A 26,290-nucleotide genomic window follows, 5' to 3' on the forward strand; every position below is an offset into this window, starting at 1 on the left:
CCATCGCTGCCCAACCGTGTCCTGGCAAAAGTCCGGTCGGACAAAGAACTCACAACCCTTAGCACTTCTCCTTTTATTCGGCCGTGCTAAATCGTAAAGCTCCTCTCTCGCTCTAAAGTTGCACGATGAGATCAAGATAACCCTAGGGAATTCTGAGCCTTGCCCCTTCTTCTGTACAAACGGGAACCTATGTGCCCTTTGGACTTCCCTTTGCCAGTCCCAGTGCCCCAGCTCTGGGAATGCCTCTGAAAATAACTCCACCATAAACCTTAACGGATCAGCACCCTCTTTCCCCTCCGGCACACCCAGCACTCTTAGGTTATTACGTCTAGACCTATTTTCAAGGTCCGTTATTTTCCAATGGAGATCGTCCCTGTATGTCTTATAGGACCCCACTGTTTCCTTCTGAGCTCATAGTTCGTCCTCTAACGTAGAGATCCTTGTTTCAGCCTCGCTCATCCTTATAACCACTTCCGAACAGGTCTTAGCTACTCGTCTTACAGCGTTCTGCAATCGTTTGCATGCATTCTGAGTGCGTAATAACCCAGCCTGAGTCTCTGCTCTGTGAGTCATGATTAGATCATAAATAGTGGCTAATGTGATCTCTTCTGGTGCTGGTGCTGAAATTGGGCTTTTTCGCACTAATTGGTCCTGTAGAGCGAGGGCGACTCCATCTGATATGGCAGAAGCAGCGTAGTTAGGAGAGTTTTGTTCATCCCAGGCAGAAGAGGCCGCTGACCCCCTCCCTGCCCCTTCCCTGGGCACTTGGTCGCCTTGGCCCGAAGCATCCACAGACCCCTCCAAATTTTCCTCCTCTCCCCCCGTACTGCCCCCTTCCAGTCATTCCTGTACAGCACTGTCTACTGAAGACCTATCGGATAGAGAGAAGAAGTCCTCCACAATCGAGACTTTATCCGGCAGATCACATAATTCTCTCGACTGCTCTACACTCCCAGACTTTGCATTAGGTTCCGATGTTAAGAGGCCAACCCCGCTCTGGTCCATGGCATTTACCGTCCCCTCAGTATCCCGCCGCTGCGGCTGTTGTAAAGCCAGTTCAGCCTCCATATTTACTTGCACCAATCCTTCCCGGACTCCATCTCCCAGAATCCCCTTTCCAGGACTTGGCGTGATTAGGATTACCGGAGTTTTCTGTATCCCTTGTTGTGTCCCTTGTTGTGCATCCTGAGTGCCCAAATTCTGCTGTGGCCCCCCCACTCATATTTAGCATGCTGGGTGAGGCCACATCGCCACGAGTTTTATCTTTTACCTTGAACATCGCTGGTATATTGTGTGCGGCGTCCCTCTCCAACTCCATCAGCACCGGAGCTGTGATTCCTGGCTGGGGGGGCTGCCGTAGGCTATTTTCCTCCTGCCGTTTAAACTTGCTGATCTTGTCAGCTACCTTCTCTGCCGGCTTCTCCCCCGCTGCCATCTGCCGTGTGCTTACCGGAGTCACCGCGGATTGCCCAGCCCCTCTGCCGCGGCCAGATCGTGACGGTGCATTCTTCCCTGGCATATCTCTTCCCGGATTTCCACTATCGGCGCCGACCAACACAGGAAAGCACCGCGGAAGATGCTGCGTGCTCCGCAGTGTTCTCCAAGCTGCAGCGGCACAAAAAAATCTCCAAACCATAAATAACTATGGCGTGCCAGGAACCTCCAAAGTCGGCTAGGTATATCCGGACCCCGAAGATACTGCGGTTAGTACTGATGCCAGTGTTCCAAGGCCCAAGCAGTTAGTTGGGCAAAAACGCCATCAGAGACTCGGTTAGCGTTGTGGAGGTGGAGAGCACTCGCTTAACCGGCCACAGTTGTGGCCGCCATCTTGCTTATTCATAAAGGGTTTAGGGTGGGCATTTTGAGGGTTTAGGGTGGGTATGGGATGTGTTTTAAAGTTTTAAATGGAAGTATAAGGTAAGTATTTTTATATATATATATATAATTAATTTTAGTCTTTAGGGTGGGTATGGGTGTTTGGGTGGCAAGGTTAATTTTAGAATTTAGGTTTGGAATGGTTTTTTGGGTGGTCAGGGAATGTTTAGTGTTTAGGGTGGCTATGGGTTGAGGGGTTTTAAGGAGATATATATATATATATGTGTGTGTATTTACTATACATATATATATATATGCACATTCTTCTGTATTTATGCATGTATATGATAAATACACATATATATAAATATATATATGTGTGTGTGTGTATGTGTACAAAAAAGTGTTTATACCTACCTGTACATTTTATACCAACCATATGCTTTTACAATGCATGCCTTTACTACGAAAATGTAAGTATTTTACCGGAAAATAAAACCCCTTTGTATATATATATATATATATATATATATATATATATATATATATATATATATATATATATATATATATATTGTCACCTTCCTCACAGAAACCTGGACCAATGCAAACCCAGCGGCTGACATCGCAACCGCCACTCCCGACATATACAAGATCCTGAGAAAATACCGCCCCACCCGCTCAGGAGAAGGCACCTCCATCATCCACAAATGCTCCCTCTTCAACACAACCACTGACCCGGATGACGCCACGACCCCCATGGATCATCTCCACTTCCAGATCTAGACCAACCCCAAAACAACTCTCCGCAGAACCCTCATCTACAGGCCGCCTGGCCCGCACTCCTTTTACCAACACCATCGGCAACCTCATCCCACCCAACGCCCTCGCCTTCAGAGACTACATACTACTCAGAGACCTAAACTTCCACCTGGACAACCACGATGACTCCAACACCACTGCCCTCCTAGAAAACCTCGCCAACATAGAACTGAAGCAACTTGTCACCGCCCCCATGCACACAGCTGGACACACACTCAACACCATCGTCGCAGGAGGAAACAGCGTTTCCTACAGCCACACCATGGAACTTCTTTGGACGGACCACCACTGCATCCATTTCTCACTCAGAAAACCCACCGTACACAAACACGCACTCCGCCTTCCCCGCAGGAGCTGGAACAAAGTTACCGAAGAACATCTTACCTCTGCCCTCACCAGCACTCCACCTCCAACGATGCCAGACGCCAACACCGCTGCAAGCTACCTCCACTGCTAAATCACTAACTGCACCGACACACTCACCCCCCTCAAGAAAGCTATAGGAAGACACAATTGGAAAGCAAGCTGGGTCACCCCTGCACTCCAAAAATCCAGGCGCTCTTGCAGACGACTCGAAAAGACATGGAGGAACAGCAAACCCCCAGAAGCACGCCTCGCCTACAGAACAGCCACCACAGCACACCACCAATTCATTAAATCCACAAAGAAGGACTTCCTTCAAGACAAAATCCTCACCAACGCCCACAACTCCAAAGACCTTTTCTCCATCATCCAGGAATTTGCCAAACCCGGCAGAGAAACAACAGACATCCCACCCTCCCAAGACCCCTGCAACAGACCCAGCACCTTTTTTACCTCAAGATTAAGACGCTCTACCACAACTTCCACAACCAATACCTTTCCACTGCTTCAGCCCCTAACCCCAGCAACGCCTCCCAGCAGACCCTACTCACTTGGACCCCACTCACGACAGAAGAAACCTTGAAGACCATGAAGAGCATCCACTCCAGAGCACCCTCAGACCCCCTGACCCCGCCACATCTTCCCAAGAGCCGCCATGGCCATTGCACCCAAACTACGCCGGACGATCAACTGCTCCCTCGAGACCGCCACATTCCCCGACGACAGGAAACACACCAAAGTCAACCCTCTCCTGAAGAAACCCTCTGCAGACCCGACGGACCTCAAGATTTTCAGGCCCATCTCTCTGCTTCCTTGGCAGCCAAGGTCATCGAAAAGGCTGTCAACATCCAGCTTGCAAACTTCATCGAAGCCAATAATGTCCTGGACATCTCCCAATCCGGATCCGCTACAACCACAGCGCGGAGACCACCTTACTCGCCGCCACCGACGACATCTGCGCCCCCCTCAACCACGGCCAAACGCCAGCCCTCATCCTCCTGGACCTCTCAGCTGCCTTCGACACCATCTCCCACCAACACACTAGCCACCAGACTCCACAACGCTGGCATCTGAGGAAAGGCCCTCGACTGGACACACTAATTCCTCACAGGCAGAACTCAGCGAGTTAGACTCCCGCCGTACCTCTCAGAACTGACAGAGACCAGATGTGGAATATCCCAGGGATCCTCCCACAGCCCCACTCTCTTCAACATCTACATGGCCTCCCTCGCAACCATCATCAGAAACCACGGGCTCAACATCGTCTCCTGCGTGGAGTACATCCAGCTCATCCTCTTCCTCACTAAAGAACCCAACGTGACCAGGCACAACTTCCAAGAAGAGATGAAAGCTGTCGCCACCTGGATGAAGAAGCGCTGCATGAAACTCAACTCAGAGAAAACTGATGTCCTCATCCTGGGCTCCACCCCCTCCGCATGGGGCAATACCTGGTGGCCCCCCGCCCTGTGACAGACAAGGCCCTCCACAACGCCAGACTAGCATACCTAAATAACTGCCTATCCTTCCATGCACCCAAAAGAAGGCTCCGAACAGCTGACTCTCTCTGGCCACCATCCCACGCATCTGCAAGACCAGAACGGGTGGAAAATCCTTCTCCTACCACTGCTCCAGTTCAGGAAGGACCTCAAGACCTGACTCTTCACATTACCACAGCACCCTATGGAGCCCCCCCTCCCATTTAGGGCTATGAGACCCTCACGGGTGACTAGCCGTGCTGTACAAACCCCTGATTGACTTACCTGTAAAATACTTATATTTACTGGTGAAACCTTTACCATGTATAAGCCTTTATCATTCAGCTCTTAAAATGAAATTCGTTGTAAAGGCATAATCGTTGTAAAAGCATGCGTGTTAAAAGTAATGCCTGGTAATGGCATTTGCTTTGTAATCGCAGCGTTGTAATGGCATGCATAACAGAACTCCAAATTTTGTTTTTCACTACTGAAAGGCCCATCTCTCCCATAGAATAACATTTGGATTACATTATTATATGTATTAAGGTAAGTCCTAATTGTGAAGAGATAGACTTTTCAAGTTTAGTGTCACTGAACTCACAATTTAAAATCACAAGTTACGGTGAAGTTGGATTATAAATTTCATTTTAGCAAATGCCAATTTTGCCTTATAATGTGTTTCACATGCGCCGTTCACAAGCTCTGGTTCATGAGCACTACATGTTCACTTGATTATATTCATTGCACCTATTGTTGAATAATTTTGATGCTGCTTTTTCATTGCTTTGAGATATTCATATAAAATTATTGATTTATTTATTACTTCCTTTTTTGTGTTCTAATTAACTGAATGTGAAATTAGTTTTGTTCTAATACCGGTTGAGACTTTGTTGCAGATATCACTTTAGAAAGTTGGCATTTACTTACTGTAGCCAGTTTGTGCATTTTGCCTGTCTCTGGAATACACTTCTGGGGTGGGTGACAGCTGGCTTCCTGCATTCCCTCAAGACAGTCACACACAAACTTAGGGTAGGTGTGCCTGAGTGGTCATCTGCATGCAGATGGGCCATCCTGAGCAGGATGAGAGGGAGCAGCTGACACACCTGAAAGCTGTGGCTTGTCCCCACATAAAGGATTGATTACCCCCTGTAGTGTGTCTGTAGCCAGGAGAGAAAGGGAGAACCTCTGTGCACTTCAAAGCTTTCTTTGAAGTCTCCCCCACTTCAAAGGCACCACTGGGTATAAGTACTGGACCTCTGGCACCACCAGATCAGTACACTTCTGGACATCTGACAACTTTGACAAGTTTCATGACTTAAAGCAAATCTTTTTGGCTGTCATTGTGGGAAACAAATTAGAAAGGAGAGAGAGCACAACTGCTGTGTAGGAAACCCCTCACCCACCTACCTAGTAGGTGGCATGCTTCATCATCGGGGCCCAACTGGATTGTCTAGCACAATCCAGTTGTGCTACAACGCCTGAGATACAGCGGAGCAGGGTTATGAGCAGTGAGTGAGGTGCTATGTGAAGTGATATAAGAGTTAAAAAAGTCTCAGGGAGATGCCCTTTTGAAAAAACTTTAATTTTAAGGGTCCCAGGACTAGTGTAAAAGGATAGAAGAGGATATCGTTAGGAATGTAATTTTCCTGGTATCCTTAGAAACTGAGGTCAACTAGTTTCAGCCTTCGTTATAGTTCTAGAGGCTTTCGTCAGGACCAATTGAAATAAAAATAAATTTAAGTGTATGGCCGTCAAAAATATATGTAGGCCAAGTGTAATTATCAGCACACACCCTAAAGTGTGCTGTGAGTGTGGTGAAGAAATACTCACAGTAACTTCGTTCGAGGTTACATGAGTAGAGAGGAAGTGAATCCTCTGGAGTTAGAACGCCGTATGATTCTCCGTTTGCAGTTTGAAGGGAGAACAGGTCTGAAGTACCTAGGGCGGCGCTCGGATCCGCTGATCCGAGCGCCGCCCTAGGTACTTCAGACCTGTTCTCCCTTCAAACTGCAAACGGAGAATCATACGGCGTTCTAACTCCAGAGGATTCACTTCCTCTCTACTCATGTAACCTCGAACGAAGTTACTGTGAGTATTTCTTCACCACACTCACAGCACACTTTAGGGTGTGTGCTGATAATTACACTTGGCCTACATATATTTTTGACGGCCATACACTTAAATTTATTTTTATTTCAATTGGTCCTGACGAAAGCCTCTAGAACTATAACGAAGGCTGAAACTAGTTGACCTCAGTTTCTAAGGATACCAGGAAAATTACATTCCTAACGATATCCTCTTCTATCCTTTTACACTAGTCCTGGGACCCTTAAAATTAAAGTTTTTTCAAAAGGGCATCTCCCTGAGACTTTTTTAACTCTTATATCACTTCACATAGCACCTCACTCACTGCTCATAACCCTGCTCCGCTGTATCTCAGGCGTTGTAGCACAACTGGATTGTGCTAGACAATCCAGTTGGGCCCCGATGATGAAGCATGCCACCTACTAGGTAGGTGGGTGAGGGGTTTCCTACACAGCAGTTGTGCTCTCTCTCCTTTCTAATTTGTTTCCCACAATGACAGCCAAAAAGATTTGCTTTAAGTCATGAAACTTGTCCATTTTGTTTGACCATATTGTTTTGGGGAAGAGGACAAGTCTGTCTTTTCCTCGCTCTCTTGTTGTTCTTATTCATCTGACAACTTTGCCAGGAAGACGAGTATCTACTGTGCTGCTCAAAGACTGCCACTCTGCTGGAACTGTGTTGCCCTGCTGCTCTCTCTCTCTGCCTGGGTGAGAAGGACTGGATCTGCATCACTTGAACCCAGAGTGACTCCAAGGGTTTGCTGGCTTGCCTCCTGTTGCCTAAGTCTCAGTGACACGTAAGACTTAGAACCCGATCTCATTATGGCTCTCCCCAAGGAATTTACCATCAATTGGCTTGACCGGATATGAAGAAAGGGTGGTAGGTTAGCCATTATATATAGGGACCATTTCAAAGCTTTTTTTGGACTGTTAGAGGCGATTTCTAAGTGTGATGCACTGGCTTTTAAAATTTCTTTAACCAATCACTACTTGTTTAAAGGAGCTCTTATTTATATACCACCCCCCCCCCCCTAGGTCCCAGAGCAGCTTTTTTGGATATCAAACGACAGCTGCTAGATATAAAAAATTAACTCCTCAGATTTCACCATTTTAGGTGAATTAAATTTTCATCTTGAGATTCCTTTAGATGCAGTCTTTTTTTCCAATTTTATGGAAAGTGGGGGGCTAGTACAACTGATAAAGGCTCCTACGCATTCTGCAGGCCACACTTTAGATGGAATTTTCTCTGACAATCTTATAGTCACGCCCATCCTTCTACCATTGTGCGGTTATGTTTTCACTCAATAGTGAAAGGTTAGCACCTCCTGCAGCCTCCCAAATATCTAAATCTTTAAGTTTACCCTGGCACAAAATCACTCTTGATGCTTTTAATCAGCTGTTAGTCGAATCTAAACCAGAAATTCCGCAAGATCTGTAGGAGGCCTCCCTAGATTTTCATAACTGAATCTCCTCCAATCTTAACCGGTTGGCCCCTCTTAAGTCTATTAAAAATAGGAGGTTATCTCAGACTGAGCCTTGGTTTGGCAATACTCTTAGGTGCCTTAAACATGCGTGTCACAAGCTGCAAAGAAAATGGCAATTACAGTATGACCCCACTGTTAAAACATCGTATAAAAGGGCCCTTCAGGTTTATAAAACGGCAGTCTCTAATGCTAAAACTAGCTACTTCACAGCCAAAATAAAGGCCTCTTTAAATGTCTCTAAATAACTTTTTGCAACAGTGCGTAAGCTAAGTAAATTCTCTGAACAGCCTAATACTGAGATAAATCAAGATTTCTGCAATTCTCTGGCAGATTTTTTCCTGAGTAAAGTTGAACTGGTCTATAACTCTTTTGTAATCAGCCACCCAAGAGAGATACACCCTGAAGGTATGGTTTTTACACCCCTATATGGAGAAATTTCCTTTCCTAGCACCCTCTTTGTGAATAATCCCATAGGGGATGATCATAATGGCCCCTCTGAAGCTGCAAAGCTGGCCATTCAACCATTGGAAAGCCACTCTAGTCTGAATGAGTCCTCTTGATGTAGGCACTATTCAGGCCCTTCTACACCAATCTAAATCTGGCTCACCATTGGACCCGTGTCCCCCTTAGTTTCTGCATCCAGTATCCGAAATAGAGCTAATTATCTTAAGGATATCTTCAATAAGATGTTCCTTGAAGGTCATTTCCCTAGGAATGGAAAAGGGCATCCATTCTACCCTTGTTAAAAACCTAACCTTGATGAATGAGACCCGAACAATTACAGGCCAATCGCTTGACTCCCCCTCCCTGCAAAATTAGCAGTGAAGGCCATAAACTCTGAATTATCTTTGTTCATTTCTAACAGTAATCTTCTCGATGATACTCAATATGGCTTCAGAGTCAGCATAGCACCGAATCTGCCTTGGTTATGGTGTCCGAGGAAAACAGGCAAACCATTGATAAGGGTGGGAGGGCTGCATTGATTTTATTAGATCTATCCGCAGGCTTTGATATGGTCAATCACAGTCTTCTCATTGACCGTTCTTCACCCCTGGGGATCAGGGGTAAGGCACTTGGGGGCATATTATCAAGAACGGCGTTAAAATTATCGCCGCTTTAGTGGCAGGAAACTGCCGCAAAAGCGGCGCTAATGGGCTTGATAATATGCCCTTGAGAATTCCAATAGAAGCCCATGTTCTGGTGTGAACCTGATCTTCAATTGTAATTCTCAAGGGCATATTATCAAGCCCATTATCGCCACTTTTGCGGCAGTTTCCTGCCGCTAAAGCGGCGATAATTTTAACGCCGTTCTTGATAATATGCCCCTTGGTCCTCTGTCATCTTTTCCTTCAGATAGAGAGCAATTGGTGGAGATTAAAGGCTTTAGGTCTAAGGCCTTCATGCTTCCTTGTGGAGTTCCTTAGGGATCTTCTCTGAGCCCTACACTATTCAATCTTTATGTTACACCTTTAGCCAGGCTCATAAAGGCATTCAGCTTTACAGTGGTATCCTATGCAGAAGATACACAAATTGTAGTATCGCTGGCTAGTGACCTGGAAGGCGTGGCTCTCAGATTTCAGGACTGTATGCGAGAAATTGGAAACTGGATGTCAGATAACTATCTTAAATTGAATACTGGTAAGGCAGAGGTTCTCCTGTTCGGGAAGGATACCTCCTTTTGGTCACCAGATTGATGGCCTGCGCTGATGGGAGAATTCCCCACCCCGGTCAGGAAGGAAAAAAATCTGGGAGTCTACTTTGATGATAAGCTCTCTTTTGAGAGCCAAATCAACTCTATAATGTCCTCCTGTTTTTTAACTATAAAAATTCTCAGGAAATTTCTACCATATATTCCCCTGGACTTACTTTCCGCTTTAATATTATCAAAACTTGACTACTGCAGTGCCCTGTTTTTAAACATTCGGATCAAATGTTTGAATAAATTGCAGGTTCTTCAAAATGCAGCCGCTCGACTGCTGCTCGCGGTACCAAAATATCAGCCAGTATCCCATCTCCTGTCACAATTGCATTGACTTCCTATAAAAAAACGGATTCAATTAAAGTCTCTGTGTATCACCTTTAAAGCATTGCACGGCACTGTTTACTTTAAACACAAATTCTGTTGGTATGCTCCCACAAGACATCTTCGATCTTCATCTGCCTGTAAACTTATAATTCCTAAAGATAAAACATCCTGCTGGCGGGAAGGAGTTTTATAGTGGGTACAGCTAAACTCTGAAATCTTGCCAATCTCTCTCAAGGTTAAATCCAATCTTCTTTCCTTCATAAATCCTTAAAAACCTGGTTGTTCAACAATTAATACTTCTTTTCCGTTTTTTTACCTTTTTCTTTCCTTTTAGTCGGAGCTTTGGCACCTAGACACCTTCGGGTAGTAGTGGGCGGTATAAATTTAAATTTCATTTCATTTTATTTCAACCTTCCTTTTCCAACCCTTGGGCTCAGCTGCTTGTGAATCTGTCCTACCAAGTGGTGCTACCTCAGTCCTGGACCCTTCGAAGTTGACCTAGGAATTTGCTCCAGTGGAACCAATGCATCTTCTGCAAGAGCAGAATCAACACATCAATGCTGTTGCTGGAACCGGACTGGCACATCACACTCGGAACCGCCACATTGTCCTCAGAACCACTACTTCAGAACTGACACATCACCGCCACTGCATGGAGAAAATCAACGCTTTGTCTCTACAGAGTGGAGAAACCCAGTGCATCACATTCAGAAACGCCGCACTTCGGATCCAACGCCTTACTCACTGACCAGACTCATCGCCAAAGTTGCATGGAATCACCGACGCATCTCACTGTTGCAACCAGTATCAAGGTATCTTTGCTCCGGGGCCTGCGTGGGTCCTGTATCTGGTCCAAGTTTCATTGCGGTCTGCCTGAACTCTTGACATTGTACTGGTCCAGCGCAACCAATTAACTCTTTAGGTGCTACTTGCTTCTAAGCGCTATATTTTGCATTTAATTTTCCTATCTCTACTTCTACTGGATGGATTAGCCTGGTGTGAAGTCTTCACTGTGTTGTTGTATGAAGTGTTGCACAAATACTTTACACATTGCCTCCTAAGTTAAGTCTGACTACTCTGTGCCAAGCTACCAGAGAGTTGGCACATGATAAATGAGGTTGTGTTGTTACCTACCAAGACTAGGATTGTGGTTCCTGCTTGGTCATGGTGCATGTTTCTGCCAACCAGTAACCAAATTTCTAACAGGGATGAGCTGAAAAGGAGCAGTGTAAATTAATTTCTGTAGAATCCCTGAATGTCAGATGGGACCAACTAATCATGCCAGCCTTTTGGAATGATTTTGACAGTGCCCATACTTGGAGGCAGATGGCTGATCTGAATTTAGTAACTCTGCTTTTGAAGGCACAAGCTTGGTTTTTGTAGAACATTTTCGGGACTTCACAATCCAACTCCCCCTGCACAAGCGATACTGATGAATTGCTATGGAGAGCACGGCCCCTTGCAAAGGAGGGGCTTCCATAAGTAACGTCTTTCCAAATTCTAGGGATGACTGTAGGCCCCAGGACTACTTTTAAAACTTCATTTTTCCAGTGCTGTGTACATCTGGCCTTAAAACGTTTTGTGTTGGTTAGGAAAATTTACATTTGGTTATAAAATGTATGTTAACGTTTAGCCCTCAAACGTATGCATTTATTTTCTTTATTATTTCTACAGCTTTTATCAAAAAGGTCTACTTGACATTGGCCGTTCAACTGGTTGTTACTGTTGGCATAATCTGTATGTTTATTTACTGGTAAGTTCTAATGATATGCTGATGTATATTGTACCATTTGCCTGTCTTAATATACAGTTTGTTTTATTGTGAATGTATTTGGACTATTTCATGTCTAAAATAATTCCTTTGGTTATGTATCTTGATTCCCAACTTGTTTTCAAAACTGAAGACATTACTATGACCAATGGCTAGAAAATCATTTTTAGGTCCAGATCCTAGTATAACCTAGATCATCGGATACGATCTTCAATCCCATAATTACCCCCAGATTAAAATATATATATTTCTGTTGACCCTCTTGTGCCTCATCTTGCAGTATATTTCAAGAAGGGTGGTTGACAGGGAATTCTTTCTTTTATTTTATTAGATTTTTTTTTCTAGCACTAAAGCGGCGGCGTAGGAGAGACGTTGGAGTCTATCTAAGGGGATCGCAAGAAGTGGGTATGGGGAAATCAGCATTCAAAGGAAATATGAGAAAAATAGTTCTTGGAGACTGGAATGTCAACCAAGGTTTGATGCAAATACTGCAGTAAACTATGTGTCTTCAGGGACTTCATGAATGATAAATAATGGTCTTTAGTTCGATAGGTTAAACAAAGAGTAGGAGAGGGAATAGACTTGTACATCTGTCAGTGTGCCGCAAACATATGTGTTTCTCGACTGACAGCCGACCTTAGATGTCTACTCTGCTTGTATGCTGGCAGCAAAAGCTTGATGTGAAATGGAGATTGCTTTGAATAATACTGGGCCATGAAGGGCCCTGTAAGGGGGCGAAAAGTATTGCACTCTATTCTTTGTTTGGTGAGAGCCAATTCAATGACAGTGCAGGACTGATCAGATCAAGGATAATGCGGCACGCTTTCAGGTTTGGCTGTATATGAGGCCTCCTCATCTTGCATTACAGTAGTTGTTTCTGGAGATCACAAAGGGCAGCACCTAAGCAGTCCATTAGGGCAGGTGCATTAAGGTACAACTAGGGCAAAATAGCTCAGTGGACCTGTAATAACAAAAAGGCATTTTTGTAGCATTCTTAACTTATGGAATCATTGCCAGTTTTGTGTGTAGAGCAATATTGTCTTTCCAGTCATTTTACGAAAGTGTTTGTGGAGGACCTATGCTGTGTGGCCAGATGCACATCAGAAAGAGAGTTTTTATAACCCTGCTAGAAGTATCTACGTTTTCAAGGTGTTAAAACAGAGAAATCAGTGGTCTTTTCACAAAAAATCCTGCTTCTCTTTCAGGAAGTAGGTTCAAGAACAACAATGTAAGTGGTGGTTAGAAATGTTCTTGCCATTGTCTGACCCTCTGACTTCACTAGCTCAATACTTGGTACCCAGATTAGTGTTGCTTTGTGCATCAGTCTCAAATCATAAAGCTTGTAAGGCATGACCAGTACAGTTGACTTAGCCTTCGTGAATTTATTTACACACATAAAACGTCAAACCATCCTTCCTGGTACACAAATAAAATGTCATACTCTCCTTCCTGATACGCACATAAAATGTCAAAACCTCCCTCCTGGTACTCAGGTAAAATATCAAACTGCCCTCCCTGGTACTCTTGTGATTGCCCTTCATTGTAAATCAACTTTCACCTCAAAGGAGGTGCCCAAACCGGACAAAATCAAACAATACCTTTCAATATCTTTTAAGAAACACAGCTAAGTGAATAGTTATAAATATTTATTCTCATGTTAGAAGAAAGATTATTGTATTCTTTAACAAGCAAGATCTCTTGAGGGTTACATGCTAGCTACAATCACCCCCTTTCATTTGGAAAAACCATGAGAACAAAAGTAGTTAATGGTTTCGAGATAGTGAGGGGCAGATCATTGTTCAGCTTTCATTACTTGATATCAAGTATCACCAAGTTACATCTTATGAAAGCACACTAACACGGGGTCCTTTTGCCTGAGTATGAGGTGTACTTTATCTGAAGATATTGTTAATTAATTATTCAGTGATTCATGTTCACTTAATTTGTGCTTGAAATATTGTCCCTTTCACTATTTAGCCTCCGATTACGAGTCTGGCATTCCACGGACTGCCAGACTCACGGGCGTGTGGCAGTGGTGGTCTCCCGACCGTCATATTACGACTAGGGCAGCGGGACCGCCACAGCCCCTCTGCAGCCGCCAGGAAATCACTGTTCCTTGGCGGTGTTACAGCGGTCGGGAGGCCGCAATATGCTGCTGTCCTGCCACGCAAATTGCGAGTTTTCTCTCCGCCAGTTGTGTCACGATGGATTTAGGCCCAGATCTCTGTACTGGGGTGAATGTATGACATTGTTCTGCATTCTGTCCATCAACTGTTGTTTTTGCATTTGTCACCCCGAGTGGGACGGGTATGCCCAGACGTGGGTCCTGTGCCCTCCATGCCACTGGAATCAAGCTATCCTGGCTGAAGAGGGGTGAAACCCCGAAACCGGTCCTAGGATGCTTGTTTCCTATCCAGGGAGGACCTGGCTTGGCAGTTCGGGCTGGACTGTTCCCATGAGGCACAGGGTCAAGACTGATTTGCATATGGCTGGGTTCAAACTGGAATGGCATGGTGAGCAAAAAAACAATGGATTTAGGCCCAGATCTCGGTACTGGGGTAAATGTATGACATTGTCCTACATTCTGTCCATCAACTGTTGTTTTTACATGGAGGTTCTTCCTCCATAAACACCGTAGTGGAGAAGAAACAAAGGCTGCCCTTCAGGGCTCCCTGTGCCTCCTCCGCATGGGAATACAAACAGTCTATGCCGTGCAGGAACTGTTTTTGGCGTTCTGATTGCGCTGCCCATTTTCCGAGGCACCGTAGTGGGAATGCCAAAAACCAGCCTGCCAGACAGGAGGAAACTCCTAATCTGGCGGGTTGGTCTGACCGCAGCTTTGATGTGGCGGACCCGGCGCCGCACCGCCAAACTCATAATCAGACCTTAATGTAGTCTTGTTTGATGCTGGGTTATATTTTTAAAGTCTTCTTTCATTTTAAAATATTTTAAACGTTTTTATTTTAAACACTGTTTACCTTATGAAGATTTGGTAGCAGATGAGCACAATGTTCACAGTGTATCCATAAAGTAAAAGCAGGAGAGCATGGCAACATTTTAAAAAGTTGTGGAATAAAATCTCTTAGCTGAGAATAACAGATGAGTTATGCACTTATTACAAGTGGCACGTTAATTGCAATGGACCTGGTAGGAGGAATTACTGCATGCAAAAGACAGGTTCAGCTTGAACTCTGCTATTCATTGGTATCCTTCTTAAATATTTTTCCCTGATGGTGTGTGTTAGACCTGTCAGCCCTTTGGGTGGTCCCTCCTCATCATTATTTATTTTGTCCCACTTTTGCCTCAAACCCTGTTAGTATTTTTCCTTTTTGGGAACCACCAGACTTTTTAGTGTTGATGCAGGGTCAGGGAGCCATTTTCCCTACCCCTGGAACTTCTGTCTGAGGGCCTGAAACACAAAATGGTGGCCACCCATTGTCACCTGAGACATAGCTGGAACCTACTAGTACCTTCCAGAACATTCTAGAACCCTGTGACAGTGTGAGGCAGGTTTAGAATGTTGGGAAGCCAGCTCAGAGTTGGCAGTTGGAGTAGGCAGTTGGCACCTGACAGGTGAAGGGAGAGCAGCACAACACTGAAGGAGGAAGGAGTGAGGCAGCAGGGGTGGAAACTTGTGCCTGGAGTGGGGTCCAGAAACCCACCCTTGATACTAGTCCCTACTGACTGAGCCCAGCCTAGAGCCCTGTGTGGGATAAAGTCAAGAAGAACCAACTCAAGGACCTGAACAGCCGGAACAGGCCTTGAAAGTAAAGAACAGCAGTTCCTGATCTGTCTATTGGTATCTTCCTGGAGTCCGACGCCGAGAAGCCTATAGGCCTGGGGCCGGAGGTGAAGAAGCGGCGCTGACTGGAAAGCAGACGTCATACCCGGAGCCGCCAGAGGTCGAGAGAGGGCGCCGACGAAGGTCGTGGAGACACCAGAGGTCGAGGAGGAAGTCACCTGAGGTCGAGTGTGCGGCGTCGACGGGGGAGTGAAGTCCGCCCTCCGAAGTCGCCGGAGACCGAGGTGAATCGTGCCGGAGGTCGGGAGTGGAGATCTGTAACGCCCTGAACGTCTCAGGATCGTTTAACAGACACGATAATGAGAACGCAACCACTTGTGAAGGTTTAGTTATTTTAATGAAGGCAAAAATAATACAAGGAATAAACAAAGGTTATAGTCACTGGAATCCTCCAGGCTAAGTACGTTACCAGCCCACAGCACGGATGGTCCTAACCGTCCTCTGCATATACGCCGATCCCGGCTTATGCCAACAGAGGGCAGAAATGAAATGGCCGACAATGCCAATCGGTAGGCTGTGAGGGGCACGAAGAGTGTTGGGGAGAATCGAGGAGTCAGGGAAACACCCAGCCGGGGTCTCTACCTGAAGGGAGCAGCCGCTCAACCTCTTCCTCAGACTGCACCGGGACGCGGAGTCACCTCCTGGTGATGCGTCACCGATACCCCAATCACAAGCAAAGAAGACTGAACCGAGAGCAGCCGCTCGATCGATCCCGTGGACTTCCGAGTCTGTAACGCGGCAAACACCTCCTGGTGTGCGTTACAGCTGGCAGTCCCTGTATCTCTGGTCGGGCTGGGAGTTACGACTCCAACCAGCAAAAGCGCCACTGCGCTGTGACTCAGCCGAGTCAAAAAGCGAAGCTCAATGGTTATCCGGTAGAGCTTCCGGGTCCTTCACAGGTGACGATGGGGCAAGACACGGCCCAGGGAGTAACGACTCGACCTACCTCCGTTCTTGCCTTACTGGAGCACCACTCCGGAACACTGCTCTTCACTAAGCAGGTACGTCGGTGTAAACACAATATCCGACAGCGTTGTACCTCCCGGTTCCTCCCTTTATAGGGCGTGTTTTCCTTGAGTTATGTAACAGCTCTCCTGTTTACATAAGGGCGTGTTTTCCTTGAGTTATGTAACAGCTCTCCTGTTTACATAAAGGCGTGTTTTCCTTGAGTTATGTAACAGCTCTCCTGTTTACAAAAGGGCGTGTTTTCCTTGAGTTATGTAACAGCTCTCCTGTTTACATAAGGGCGTGTTTTCCTTGAGTTATGTAACAGCTCTCCTGTTTACATAACCTCTCAACCGCTAAGCATCCTGGGAGATGTAGTCCGTTTTCGCTGGTTACCGTTTTCCTCCCCTCGCATGACAGGAATTCTTGACAAGATCGCACTCCGGAGTTGCCGGAACCTGAGGAAAGGAGCACCGGAGGTCGGGAGTGGAGATCGCACTCCGGAGTCGCCGGAACCTGAAGGGAAGAGCACCGGAGGTCGGGAGTGGAGGTCGCACTCCGGAGACACCCGGAAGTAGGGAGATCGAGTCCCTGTGACGCCGGAGACCGACATCGAATCGAGGCTGCCCAGCGACATCGAGCCGAGGCCGCCCGCCGACATCGATCCGGAACCACCTCACGGCATCGACAGGAACTGACATCGAGCCGAGGCCGTCCGCCGACATCGATCCGGAACCGCCTCACGGCGTCGACAAGAACTGACATCGAGCCGAGGCCGGCTAGCAACATCGAACCGGAGCCGCCCCACGGCGTCGACACGACTCCGGCGGAGTCGGAAGTTCATAAAGAGGGCAGTAAGTGGAATAGAGGGCACCTAAGGCCCTGTGGAGCCCTAAGAGACCATCCTAGGGGCTAGAGAGGTGTTAGGACCAGCCTGGGAGTGCCAGGGGTGGACTGAGACTGATACAGTGGCCTGTGTGAGGGGTTGTGTAGTTTGGGAGAGCCAGATTCCTAGATTACCCTTGATCTACCTCAGTTTTAGCCTCAGCCTTATCCAAGCTAGGGGAGACACCCTCAGGCCATCCACATAACCACAAGCTGTGATTGGGCCAAATCAACCCTTAGTACCTCACAAATGTGACCTGATTTGAAAGTGTACTGATGGCTTATATTTATTGAGAGTATTGTATTCTTTGTATTTATCCTATTTATTGTCTCACAGTATTTATTCCCTCACAGTATTTATTTGCCTATGTATTTTATGCACATCTATTTATTCATTGATTATTTATGATCTGAGCTTATTTATTTGACCTACCCTTTTTACAGAAGAAGCTTTGTGTACTGTAAGTGTGTTATTATTTATTTAACCTGCAACTAAGAGAAAACAAGATAAACACAGAGATATTTTCATAAATTTTTACGGTGTAGAGTCGTTTTTGGAACGGATGAACGCATGGTTATTGTGAGGGTGTGACGTACGCTTAACACGGTGCCTGACCCCCGACCGCTCGAGCCAAGCTACCCCTTGTGTGTTGGGAAACCCCCGGGTGACTGCTGAACCCCGGTTGCCCGGGGTTTTCTAACATAATTGGTGTTCAGCGGTGGGATAGAGCTGTGCTTGCGTCCACTCGACAATAACTGTGGGTAGTCCATAGGCCTACACCGGGAGTTTTCTCAAAGCGGACTTCCTAATTCTGAGTTTTGTTTTTTCCAAATTTACTCTGGTGGTGGGAGGAGGTATTACAAAAGGTACCCCCCTGCATAGCTTCTGTAAACACCTGTCTTCTATTCTGAGTGGGCAAAATGGAGTTTGTATTGGAAGATTTGGAAACTTACACTGTGGCCCAACTCAGAGAGTTTTGTCATCGAGAGGGGGTGTATTGTCCCCCGGGTGCCAAGAAGGCTGAACTCCAGACCAGCTTGAGGGCTTGGGGGGAGGCACGACGGGAAAGTAAGGCTGAGCAGGAGGACAGGGATGAAGAGCCTGTTAGCGAGGGGGCTGGGTTGTACCAACCTGAGGTGGGGAACCTGTTAGCGGGGCCCAGAACACTTTCCAGGAAGGGCAGCACTGTCTCTAGCGGTGGCTTATCAGAAGTAGAATTAACTGACCGGAGGGAGAAAAGACAGCTCACATGGAAGTTGGCGGAGCTGGAGAAAGAGAAGGAGGAACGTAGGATGGCTCACGAGTTGAGGCTGAGGGAAATAGATCTCCAGATCCTACAAGTCGGGGCACACACTGTTCCTAATTGTGGCAGCAAAGACAAAGAAATCACCAGGGAACCCAAACCCTATCTGCCAAAAGACATAGTAGCTAGCTATAGTGCAGGGGATGATATTGCCAAGTGGCTAGCGGCCTATGAGATCTCATTAAGAGTCCATGGGGTTCCAGAGAAATATTGGGGAGGGGGATTGTATAAATACATGCCTTCAGCTGGCAGGGATACATTATTGGCCCTAGAGCAGGATGAGCAGACCCACTACCCCACCATGAAAGTGGCGCTCATGAGGAAGTTTGGACTAACACCCGAGAAGTACAGACAGAAGTTCCGGGGTAGCCACAAACTGGGCACACAGAATTGGGTGGATTTCCTGGACTATGCAAAGAAGGCATTAGAGGGTTGGATTCAGGGCAGCGAGGTGAGGGACTACGAGGGGTTGTTTGATTTAATGTTGAAGGAACACCTGCTCGAAAAATGTTTCCCTGAACTGCGTCAACACCTGGTGGATAGCAAGCTGACCAATCCCCGGAAGCTTGCTGAGGAGGCGGACATTTGGGCTAGTACCCGGGTGTCCACAAGGGGGACTGGAGGGGATACTCAAAAGGCCGGACAGGGCGCCCCCCAGAAGAAAGAGGGAGGGGAAAAGAAAAAGGAGTTCTCTAAAGGCCCCCAAAATAACTTCCAAGGAAAGGGAACAGGATTCACCCCTAGGGCTAACCCACCCAGAAACCCTAATCCTGGCCAGAGTCAGCAGCCAAGGGTTGTCCATTGCTTCGAGTGCGGTGGCGTCGGACACTATAAGGGAGATGCGAAGTGCCCGAAAAGACCACCCCCTCCCATTGGAGGAAAGGCCCCCGGAGTAGTTAGTGCAGTGCTCGGGGAGGAGATGCCCTTAACTAAGGGAAGGGAGTGGGCGGGTGTCACTTTAGTGTCCCTGGGAGAACGGGAGATGGATCCTAAGATCCAGGTGCCCGCAAATACCATAAAGTATGGGCAGTGGGTCACCATCAATGGCCAAAGAGGGGAGGCTCTGAGAGACACAGGAGCCAGTATGACTATGGTACGTAGCCAACTGGTGTCTCCAGAGCAGGTAATTCCCGATGTACTCCACCCAGCCGCGATGGCTGACGGCAGAACCGGCCACTATCCGGTGGCCGAGGTTCCCTTTGAATGGGAGGGGGTTGCAGGTTCACTTCGAGTTGCCGTAAGCCCTGCCGTGCCGGTCGATTGTCTACTGGGGAATGACATGGAGCACAATGCTTGGAAGGAGGTGGAATACCGGACTCATGCTGAGATGCTGGGTACACCTGACTGGGCCTGTGTTAGCACAGGGTCCGCGACTACCCGGAGAGGGAGTTTGTTTCGACTGGAGCCTGGAACAAAGGTACAGCCGGCTGCCGACCAAGGGAAGAACCGAGGACAGGAGGAGCCTGCCTCGGCATCCACGCCCCGTGTGACGGATAGGCCACCGGAGGTGGTGGACCAGGAGTCCGCGGTGGGGGATGTTACCAAACTGGAGGACCTACCCATCCCGGCCGAGTGGCACGTGGAGGGAGGGCCGACCAGGGAGGAATTCTGCAAGGGCCAGAGGGAGTGCCCTACCCTTGAGGGACTGAGGCGACAGGCCGAAGCCCAGGCAGCAGGGAACGTTGAGGGGAACTACAACCTTTACTGGGAGGATGGCCTCCTCTACAGTGAACCCAAGGCACCCCTACATGGATCGTCACGAGCCTTAGTATTCCCTCAACGTTACCGAGCCTTCCTACTGGAATTGGCTCACGAGATCCCCTTGGCAGGACAACTGGGGCAAGACAAGACTTTCGCCCGTCTTGTCCCACACTTTTATTGGCCTCAAATGAAAGTGTCGTCCGACACCTACTGCCGGACATGTGTGTCTTGCCAAGCCAGTGGGAAAACAGGGGTGAAGCTGAAAGCTCCCCTGGAACCACTTCCTGTTGTTAGCACCCCCTTTGAAAGGGTGGGCATCGACATTGTGGGTCCATTAGATCCGCCTACTACAGCTGGTCACAGGTTTATCCTGGTTCTGGTGGATCATGCCACACGGTACCCAGAGGCTATACCTCTGAGGACCATTACAGCACCTGTTGTGGCTAGGGCCCTGATGGGAATCTTTACCCGAGTGGGTTTTCCCAAGGAAGTTGTGTCCGACAGGGGGACCAACTTCATGTCAGCATACATGCGGGCCATGTGGAAGGAGTGTGGAGTGACCTACCGGTTCACAACTCCTTACCACCCCCAGACCAATGGTCTGGTGGATAGGTTTAACAAAAACTTGAAAGGCATGATTAGAAGTCTGCCTGAAAGCCTGCGGAGGAAACGGGACGTCCTCCTACCCTGTCTATTGTTTTCCTACAGGGAAGTGCCACAGAAGGGAGTGGGCTTCAGCCCCTTCGAGCTTTTGTATGGGCACCCTGTGCGTGGACCTCTCAGCCTGGTGAGAGACGGATGGGAAAGAACTCCCAGAAAGCTTCCCCAGGACGTGGTGAGCTACATGCTGGCCTTCCGGAGCCAAATGGCTAAGTTGTGGAAGCAAGCTTCTGACAACTTGGAGGCCAGCCAAGCAGTAATGAAGGCGTGGTATGACCACAACGCTCACCCGGTGGAATTGGAGCCTGGCCAGAAGGTGTGGGTGATCGAACCAGGAGAGCTTAGCGCCCTCCAGGATCGCTGGTCAGGACCCTTTGAGGTATTGGAGAAGAAGGGTAAGGCTACCTACTTGGTGGATCTTAAGACCCGTCGTCAGCCCCTACGGGTGCTGCATGCCAACCGCCTCAAACCCCACCACGAGAGGCCCGAAGTCATTTTGATGATGGTGACTGACGGAGCAGAGGACGTGGAAAGCGAGCCTCTCCCCGATTTATTTGCGTCTCAAGAGAAGGATGGGTCGGTGGAGGGAGTGATTCTCTCCCCATCTCTAACTCCTGAACAGCAGGAGGACTGCCGCCAGGTCCTGGGACAGTACTCTTCGTTGTTCTCCCTTGTTCCGGGTAGGACTCACCTGTGCGTCCATGATGTGGACACAGGAGACAGCCCACCTGTGAAGTCCAAGATCTACCGGATGTCAGACAAGGTGAAGGCCAGCATTCACAGTGAAGTCACTAAGATGCTGGAGCTAGGAGTGATCGAACCTTCCAGCAGCCCCTGGTCCAGTCCGGTGGTGCTAGTACCAAAAGCCGCACCACCGGGTGCCCAACCGGAACTGAGGTTCTGTGTGGACTACCGGGGACTGAACTCAGTAACCAAGACTGATGCTCATCCGATCCCAAGGGCGGATGAATTGATTGACCGGCTGGGAGCTGCCCAATATCTAAGTACCTTTGACCTTACTTCTGGGTACTGGCAGATCTCTCTGACTGACGGAGCTAGGGAAAGGTCAGCCTTCTCCACGCCCAAAGGCCACTACCAGTTCTGTGTGATGCCCTTTGGGCTCAAGAACGCACCTGCCACGTTTCAGCGTCTGGTGAACCAGATCCTCACTGGAATGGAGAGTTTCTCTGCTGCTTATCTGGATGACATAGCCGTCTTCAGTAACAGCTGGGAGGATCACTTGCGTCACCTGCAAGCTGTTCTCCAGGCCCTGAGACAAGCTGGTTTAACGATCAAGGCCAGCAAGTGCCAGATCGGGCAGGGGTCGGTAGTGTACCTTGGACACTTGGTGGGTAGGGGAGCGGTGCAACCCCTCCAGGCGAAGATCGAGGCCATCATGGCCTGGGAACCCCCCAAGACTCAGACTGAGGTCCGAGCTTTTCTGGGCCTCACTGGATATTACCGCCGCTTCGTGAAGGGATACGGTACCATTGTGGCCCCCCTCACGGAGCTTACGTCCAAGAAACAACCTCGACGGGTAGTCTGGACGGAGGCTTGTCAGCAGGCCTTTGTAAAACTGAAGCAAGCCATGTGCGAGGCCCCGGTCCTACGGGCCCCAGACTTTTCCAAGGAGTTCATTGTCCAGACGGATGCATCGGAACATGGCATTGGGGCAGTGTTATCGCAACTCAATGAAGAGGGTCTGGATCAACCCGTGGTCTTCCTATCCCGGAGACTACTTCCCAGGGAACAGAAGTGGAGTGCAATAGAGCGTGAAGCCTTTGCAGTGGTATGGGCTCTGAAGAAGCTGCGGCCATACCTGTTTGGCACGCACTTCCTAGTTTAGACCGACCACAGACCCCTTCGTTGGCTGATGCAGATGAAGGGGGAGAATCCCAAGTTGCTAAGGTGGTCTATCTCCCTACAGGGAATGGACTTTCAGGTGGAACATCGGCCTGGAGTGGACCACGCCAATGCAGACGGTCTCTCAAGGTATTTCCGCCTTAGTGATGAGAACTCCCAAGGGGTTGGGTAGCTCTCCCCACTTTCAGCTGGGGGGGACGCGTGTTAGACCTGTCAGCCCTTTGGGTGGTCCCTCCTCATCATTATTTATTTTGTCCCACTTTTGCCTCAAACCCTGTTAGTATTTTTCCTTTTTGGGAACCACCAGACTTTTTAGTGTTGATGCAGGGTCAGGGAGCCATTTTCCCTACCCCTGGAACTTCTGTCTGAGGGCCTGAAACACAAAATGGTGGCCACCCATTGTCACCTGAGACATAGCTGGAACCTACTAGTACCTTCCAGAACATTCTAGAACCCTGTGACAGTGTGAGGCAGGTTTAGAATGTTGGGAAGCCAGCTCAGAGTTGGCAGTTGGAGTAGGCAGTTGGCACCTGACTGGTGAAGGGAGAGCAGCACAACACTGAAGGAGGAAGGAGTGAGGCAGCAGGGGTGGAAACTTGTGCCTGGAGTGGGGTCCACAAACCCACCCTTGATACTAGTCCCTACTGACTGAGCCCAGCCTAGAGCCCTGTGTGGGATAAAGTCAAGAAGAACCAACTCAAGGACCTGAACAGCCGGAACAGGCCTTGAATGTAAAGAACAGCAAGTTCCTGACCTGTCTATTGGTATCTTCCTGGAGTCCGACGCCGAGAAGCCTATAGACCTGGGGCCGGAGGTGAAGAAGCGGCGCTGACTGGAAAGCAGACGTCGTACCCGGAGCCGCCAGAGGTCGAGAGAGGGCGCCGACGGAGGTCGTGGAGACACCAGAGGTCGAGGAGGAAGTCACCTGAGGTCGAGTGTGCGGCGTCGACGGGGAAGTGAAGTCCGCCCTCCGGAGTCGCCGGAGACCGAGGTGAATCGTGCCGGAGGTCGGGAGTGGAGATCGCACTCCGGAGTCGCCGGAACCTGAGGAAAGGAGCACCGGAGGTCGGGAGTGGAGATCGCACTCCGGAGTCGCCGGAACCTGAAGGGAAGAGCACCGGAGGTCAGGAGTGGAGGTCGCACTCCGGAGACACCCGGAAGTAGGGAGATCGAGTCCCTGTGACGCCGGAGACCGACATCGAATCGAGGCTGCCCAGCGACATCGAGCCGAGGCCGCCCGCCGACATCGATCCGGAACCACCTCACGGCGTCGACAGGAACTGACATCGAGCCGAGGCCGTCCGCCGACATCGATCCGGAACCGCCTCACGGCGTCGACAAGAACTGACATCGAGCCGAGGCCGGCTAGCGACATCGAACCGGAGCCGCCCCACGGCGTCGACACGACTCCGGCGGAGTCGGAAGTTCATAAAGATGGCAGTAAGTGGAATAGAGGGCGCCTAAGGCCCTGTGGGGCCCTAAGAGACCATCCTAGGGGCTAGAGAGGTGTTAGGACCAGCCTGGGAGTGCCAGGGGTGGACTGAGACTGATACAGTGACCTGTGTGAGGGGTTGTGTAGTTTGGGAGAGCCAGATTCCTAGATTACCCATGATCTACCTCAGTTTTAGCCTCAGCCTTATCCAAGCTAGGGGAGACACCCTCAGGCCATCCACATAACCACAAGCTGTGATTGGGCCAAATCAACCCTTAGTACCTCACAAATGTGACCTGATTTGAAAGTGTACTGATGGCTTATATTTATTGAGAGTATTGTATTCTTTGTATTTATCCTATTTATTGTCTCACAGTATTTATTCCCTCACAGTATTTATTTGCCTATGTATTTTATGCACATCTATTTATTCATTGATTATTTATGATCTGAGCTTATTTATTTGACCTACCCTTTTTACAGAAGAAGCTTTGTGTACTGTAAGTGTGTTATTATTTATTTAACCTGCAACTAAGAGAAAACAAGATAAAGACAGAGATATTTTCATAAATTTTTACGGTGTAGAGTCCTTTTTGGAACGGATGAACGCATGGTTATTGTGAGGGTGTGACGTACGCTTAACACGGTGCCTGACCCCCGACCGCTCGAGCCAAGCTACCCCTTGTGTGTTGGGAAACCCCCGGGCGACTGCTGAACCCCGGTTGCCCGGGGTTTTCTAACAGTGTGCTAAGGAAAAACGTGGTGCATGGGTTTAGTAAGTCTGAATGCGACAACTTAGCATCTTCATTGATTAATTACCTGCTGCATACGTGGACCCTAGAGCACTTTTCATAGAGGTATTGTCCATTATAATGTTATACAGGGTGTTCTTGTTCACCTGTCTTCATGATGAGCAACATCGTATAATAGCCAAACAGAGGCTCAATTTTTCCTGAAAAAATCCTACGATGGCCCTAAAAGAACAGTTTCACGCATTCATTGCAGCATCCAATGTGCAGGAAAAACCCCAAAATAATTTTTTGGGGTACTTAGTAAATAAAAAGGTAGGAAAGGTAAATACATACAAGTTAAATTTAAAATTGGATGGACACTTAGATTCGCTAAAAAACAGATCTTCTGTCACAATTGTGGCTTATCAAAATGTAATAGATAATATGGTGGATATTCACATTCCCATTTATTTAAGGTGTGTATGGCCAAGATTTCCCCAGTGTCACTGTATGGTGCTGAGGTACTTCTACGCCAGTCCCAAAACAATGTGGGTATCAATAGAGAACAATTGCTTAAAGAGACTATAAATATGCCACCGGCCTACATGATTGCGGTCTTTTTTTGTGAGTTTAACCTGAATCTTGGCAAGCAATGACGTGTTTGTCTGCTGAGATTTTTGTATGACATATCTAAAAACGAGTCTCAATAAAATATCTTTCTTTTTGTGGAAGTAGATATCAACAAGCGAAAGAACTTAGGCAAATAATCTAATACCTTGCATAAAATATATTAGGGAACAATAGGAATTGTGGGAAGACATAATTTCCTGGGATCTTGTTTCTTCAAAGCGCCTTCTAAAAAGCTCAGCCCTACACTTCCAAATTAAATTCCATATAAATTTTCTTTTAGCAAGCCATACAGTGCCCCAATGTTAGCCACCATTGGTAATGAAAATGTATTTCCCTGTATAGATAAATTAAGTGATTTATTACAAGACCGGAGGCTACCATTATGCAAATACTTTTATTTGCTGCCCAACATGCAGCCCTTTAAAGAATGTAAATACATCACAATAAATAGAACATTAGCAACATCATAAGGAGACAGTGCACACTCCCATCTTCCT

The 26,290-nt window shown here is 47.9% G+C and overlaps 1 protein-coding gene across 1 annotated transcript in view; it reads left to right on the plus strand.

Annotated features, from left to right (window-relative positions):
* Nucleotides 1-26,290, plus strand: part of LOC146789314 (protein lifeguard 1-like) — a 287,971-nt gene that overhangs the window by 110,279 nt on the left and 151,402 nt on the right. The window contains exon 3 of the mRNA XM_085631062.1: nucleotides 11,744-11,822. Within this exon, the coding sequence (XP_085487188.1) occupies nucleotides 11,744-11,822 (79 nt within the window). The remainder of the gene's footprint in view (nucleotides 1-11,743; nucleotides 11,823-26,290) is intronic.

This window comes from Triturus cristatus, chromosome 10 (assembly GCF_964204655.1).
Source record: "Triturus cristatus chromosome 10, aTriCri1.1, whole genome shotgun sequence".
Taxonomy (NCBI): Eukaryota; Metazoa; Chordata; class Amphibia; order Caudata; family Salamandridae; genus Triturus; species Triturus cristatus.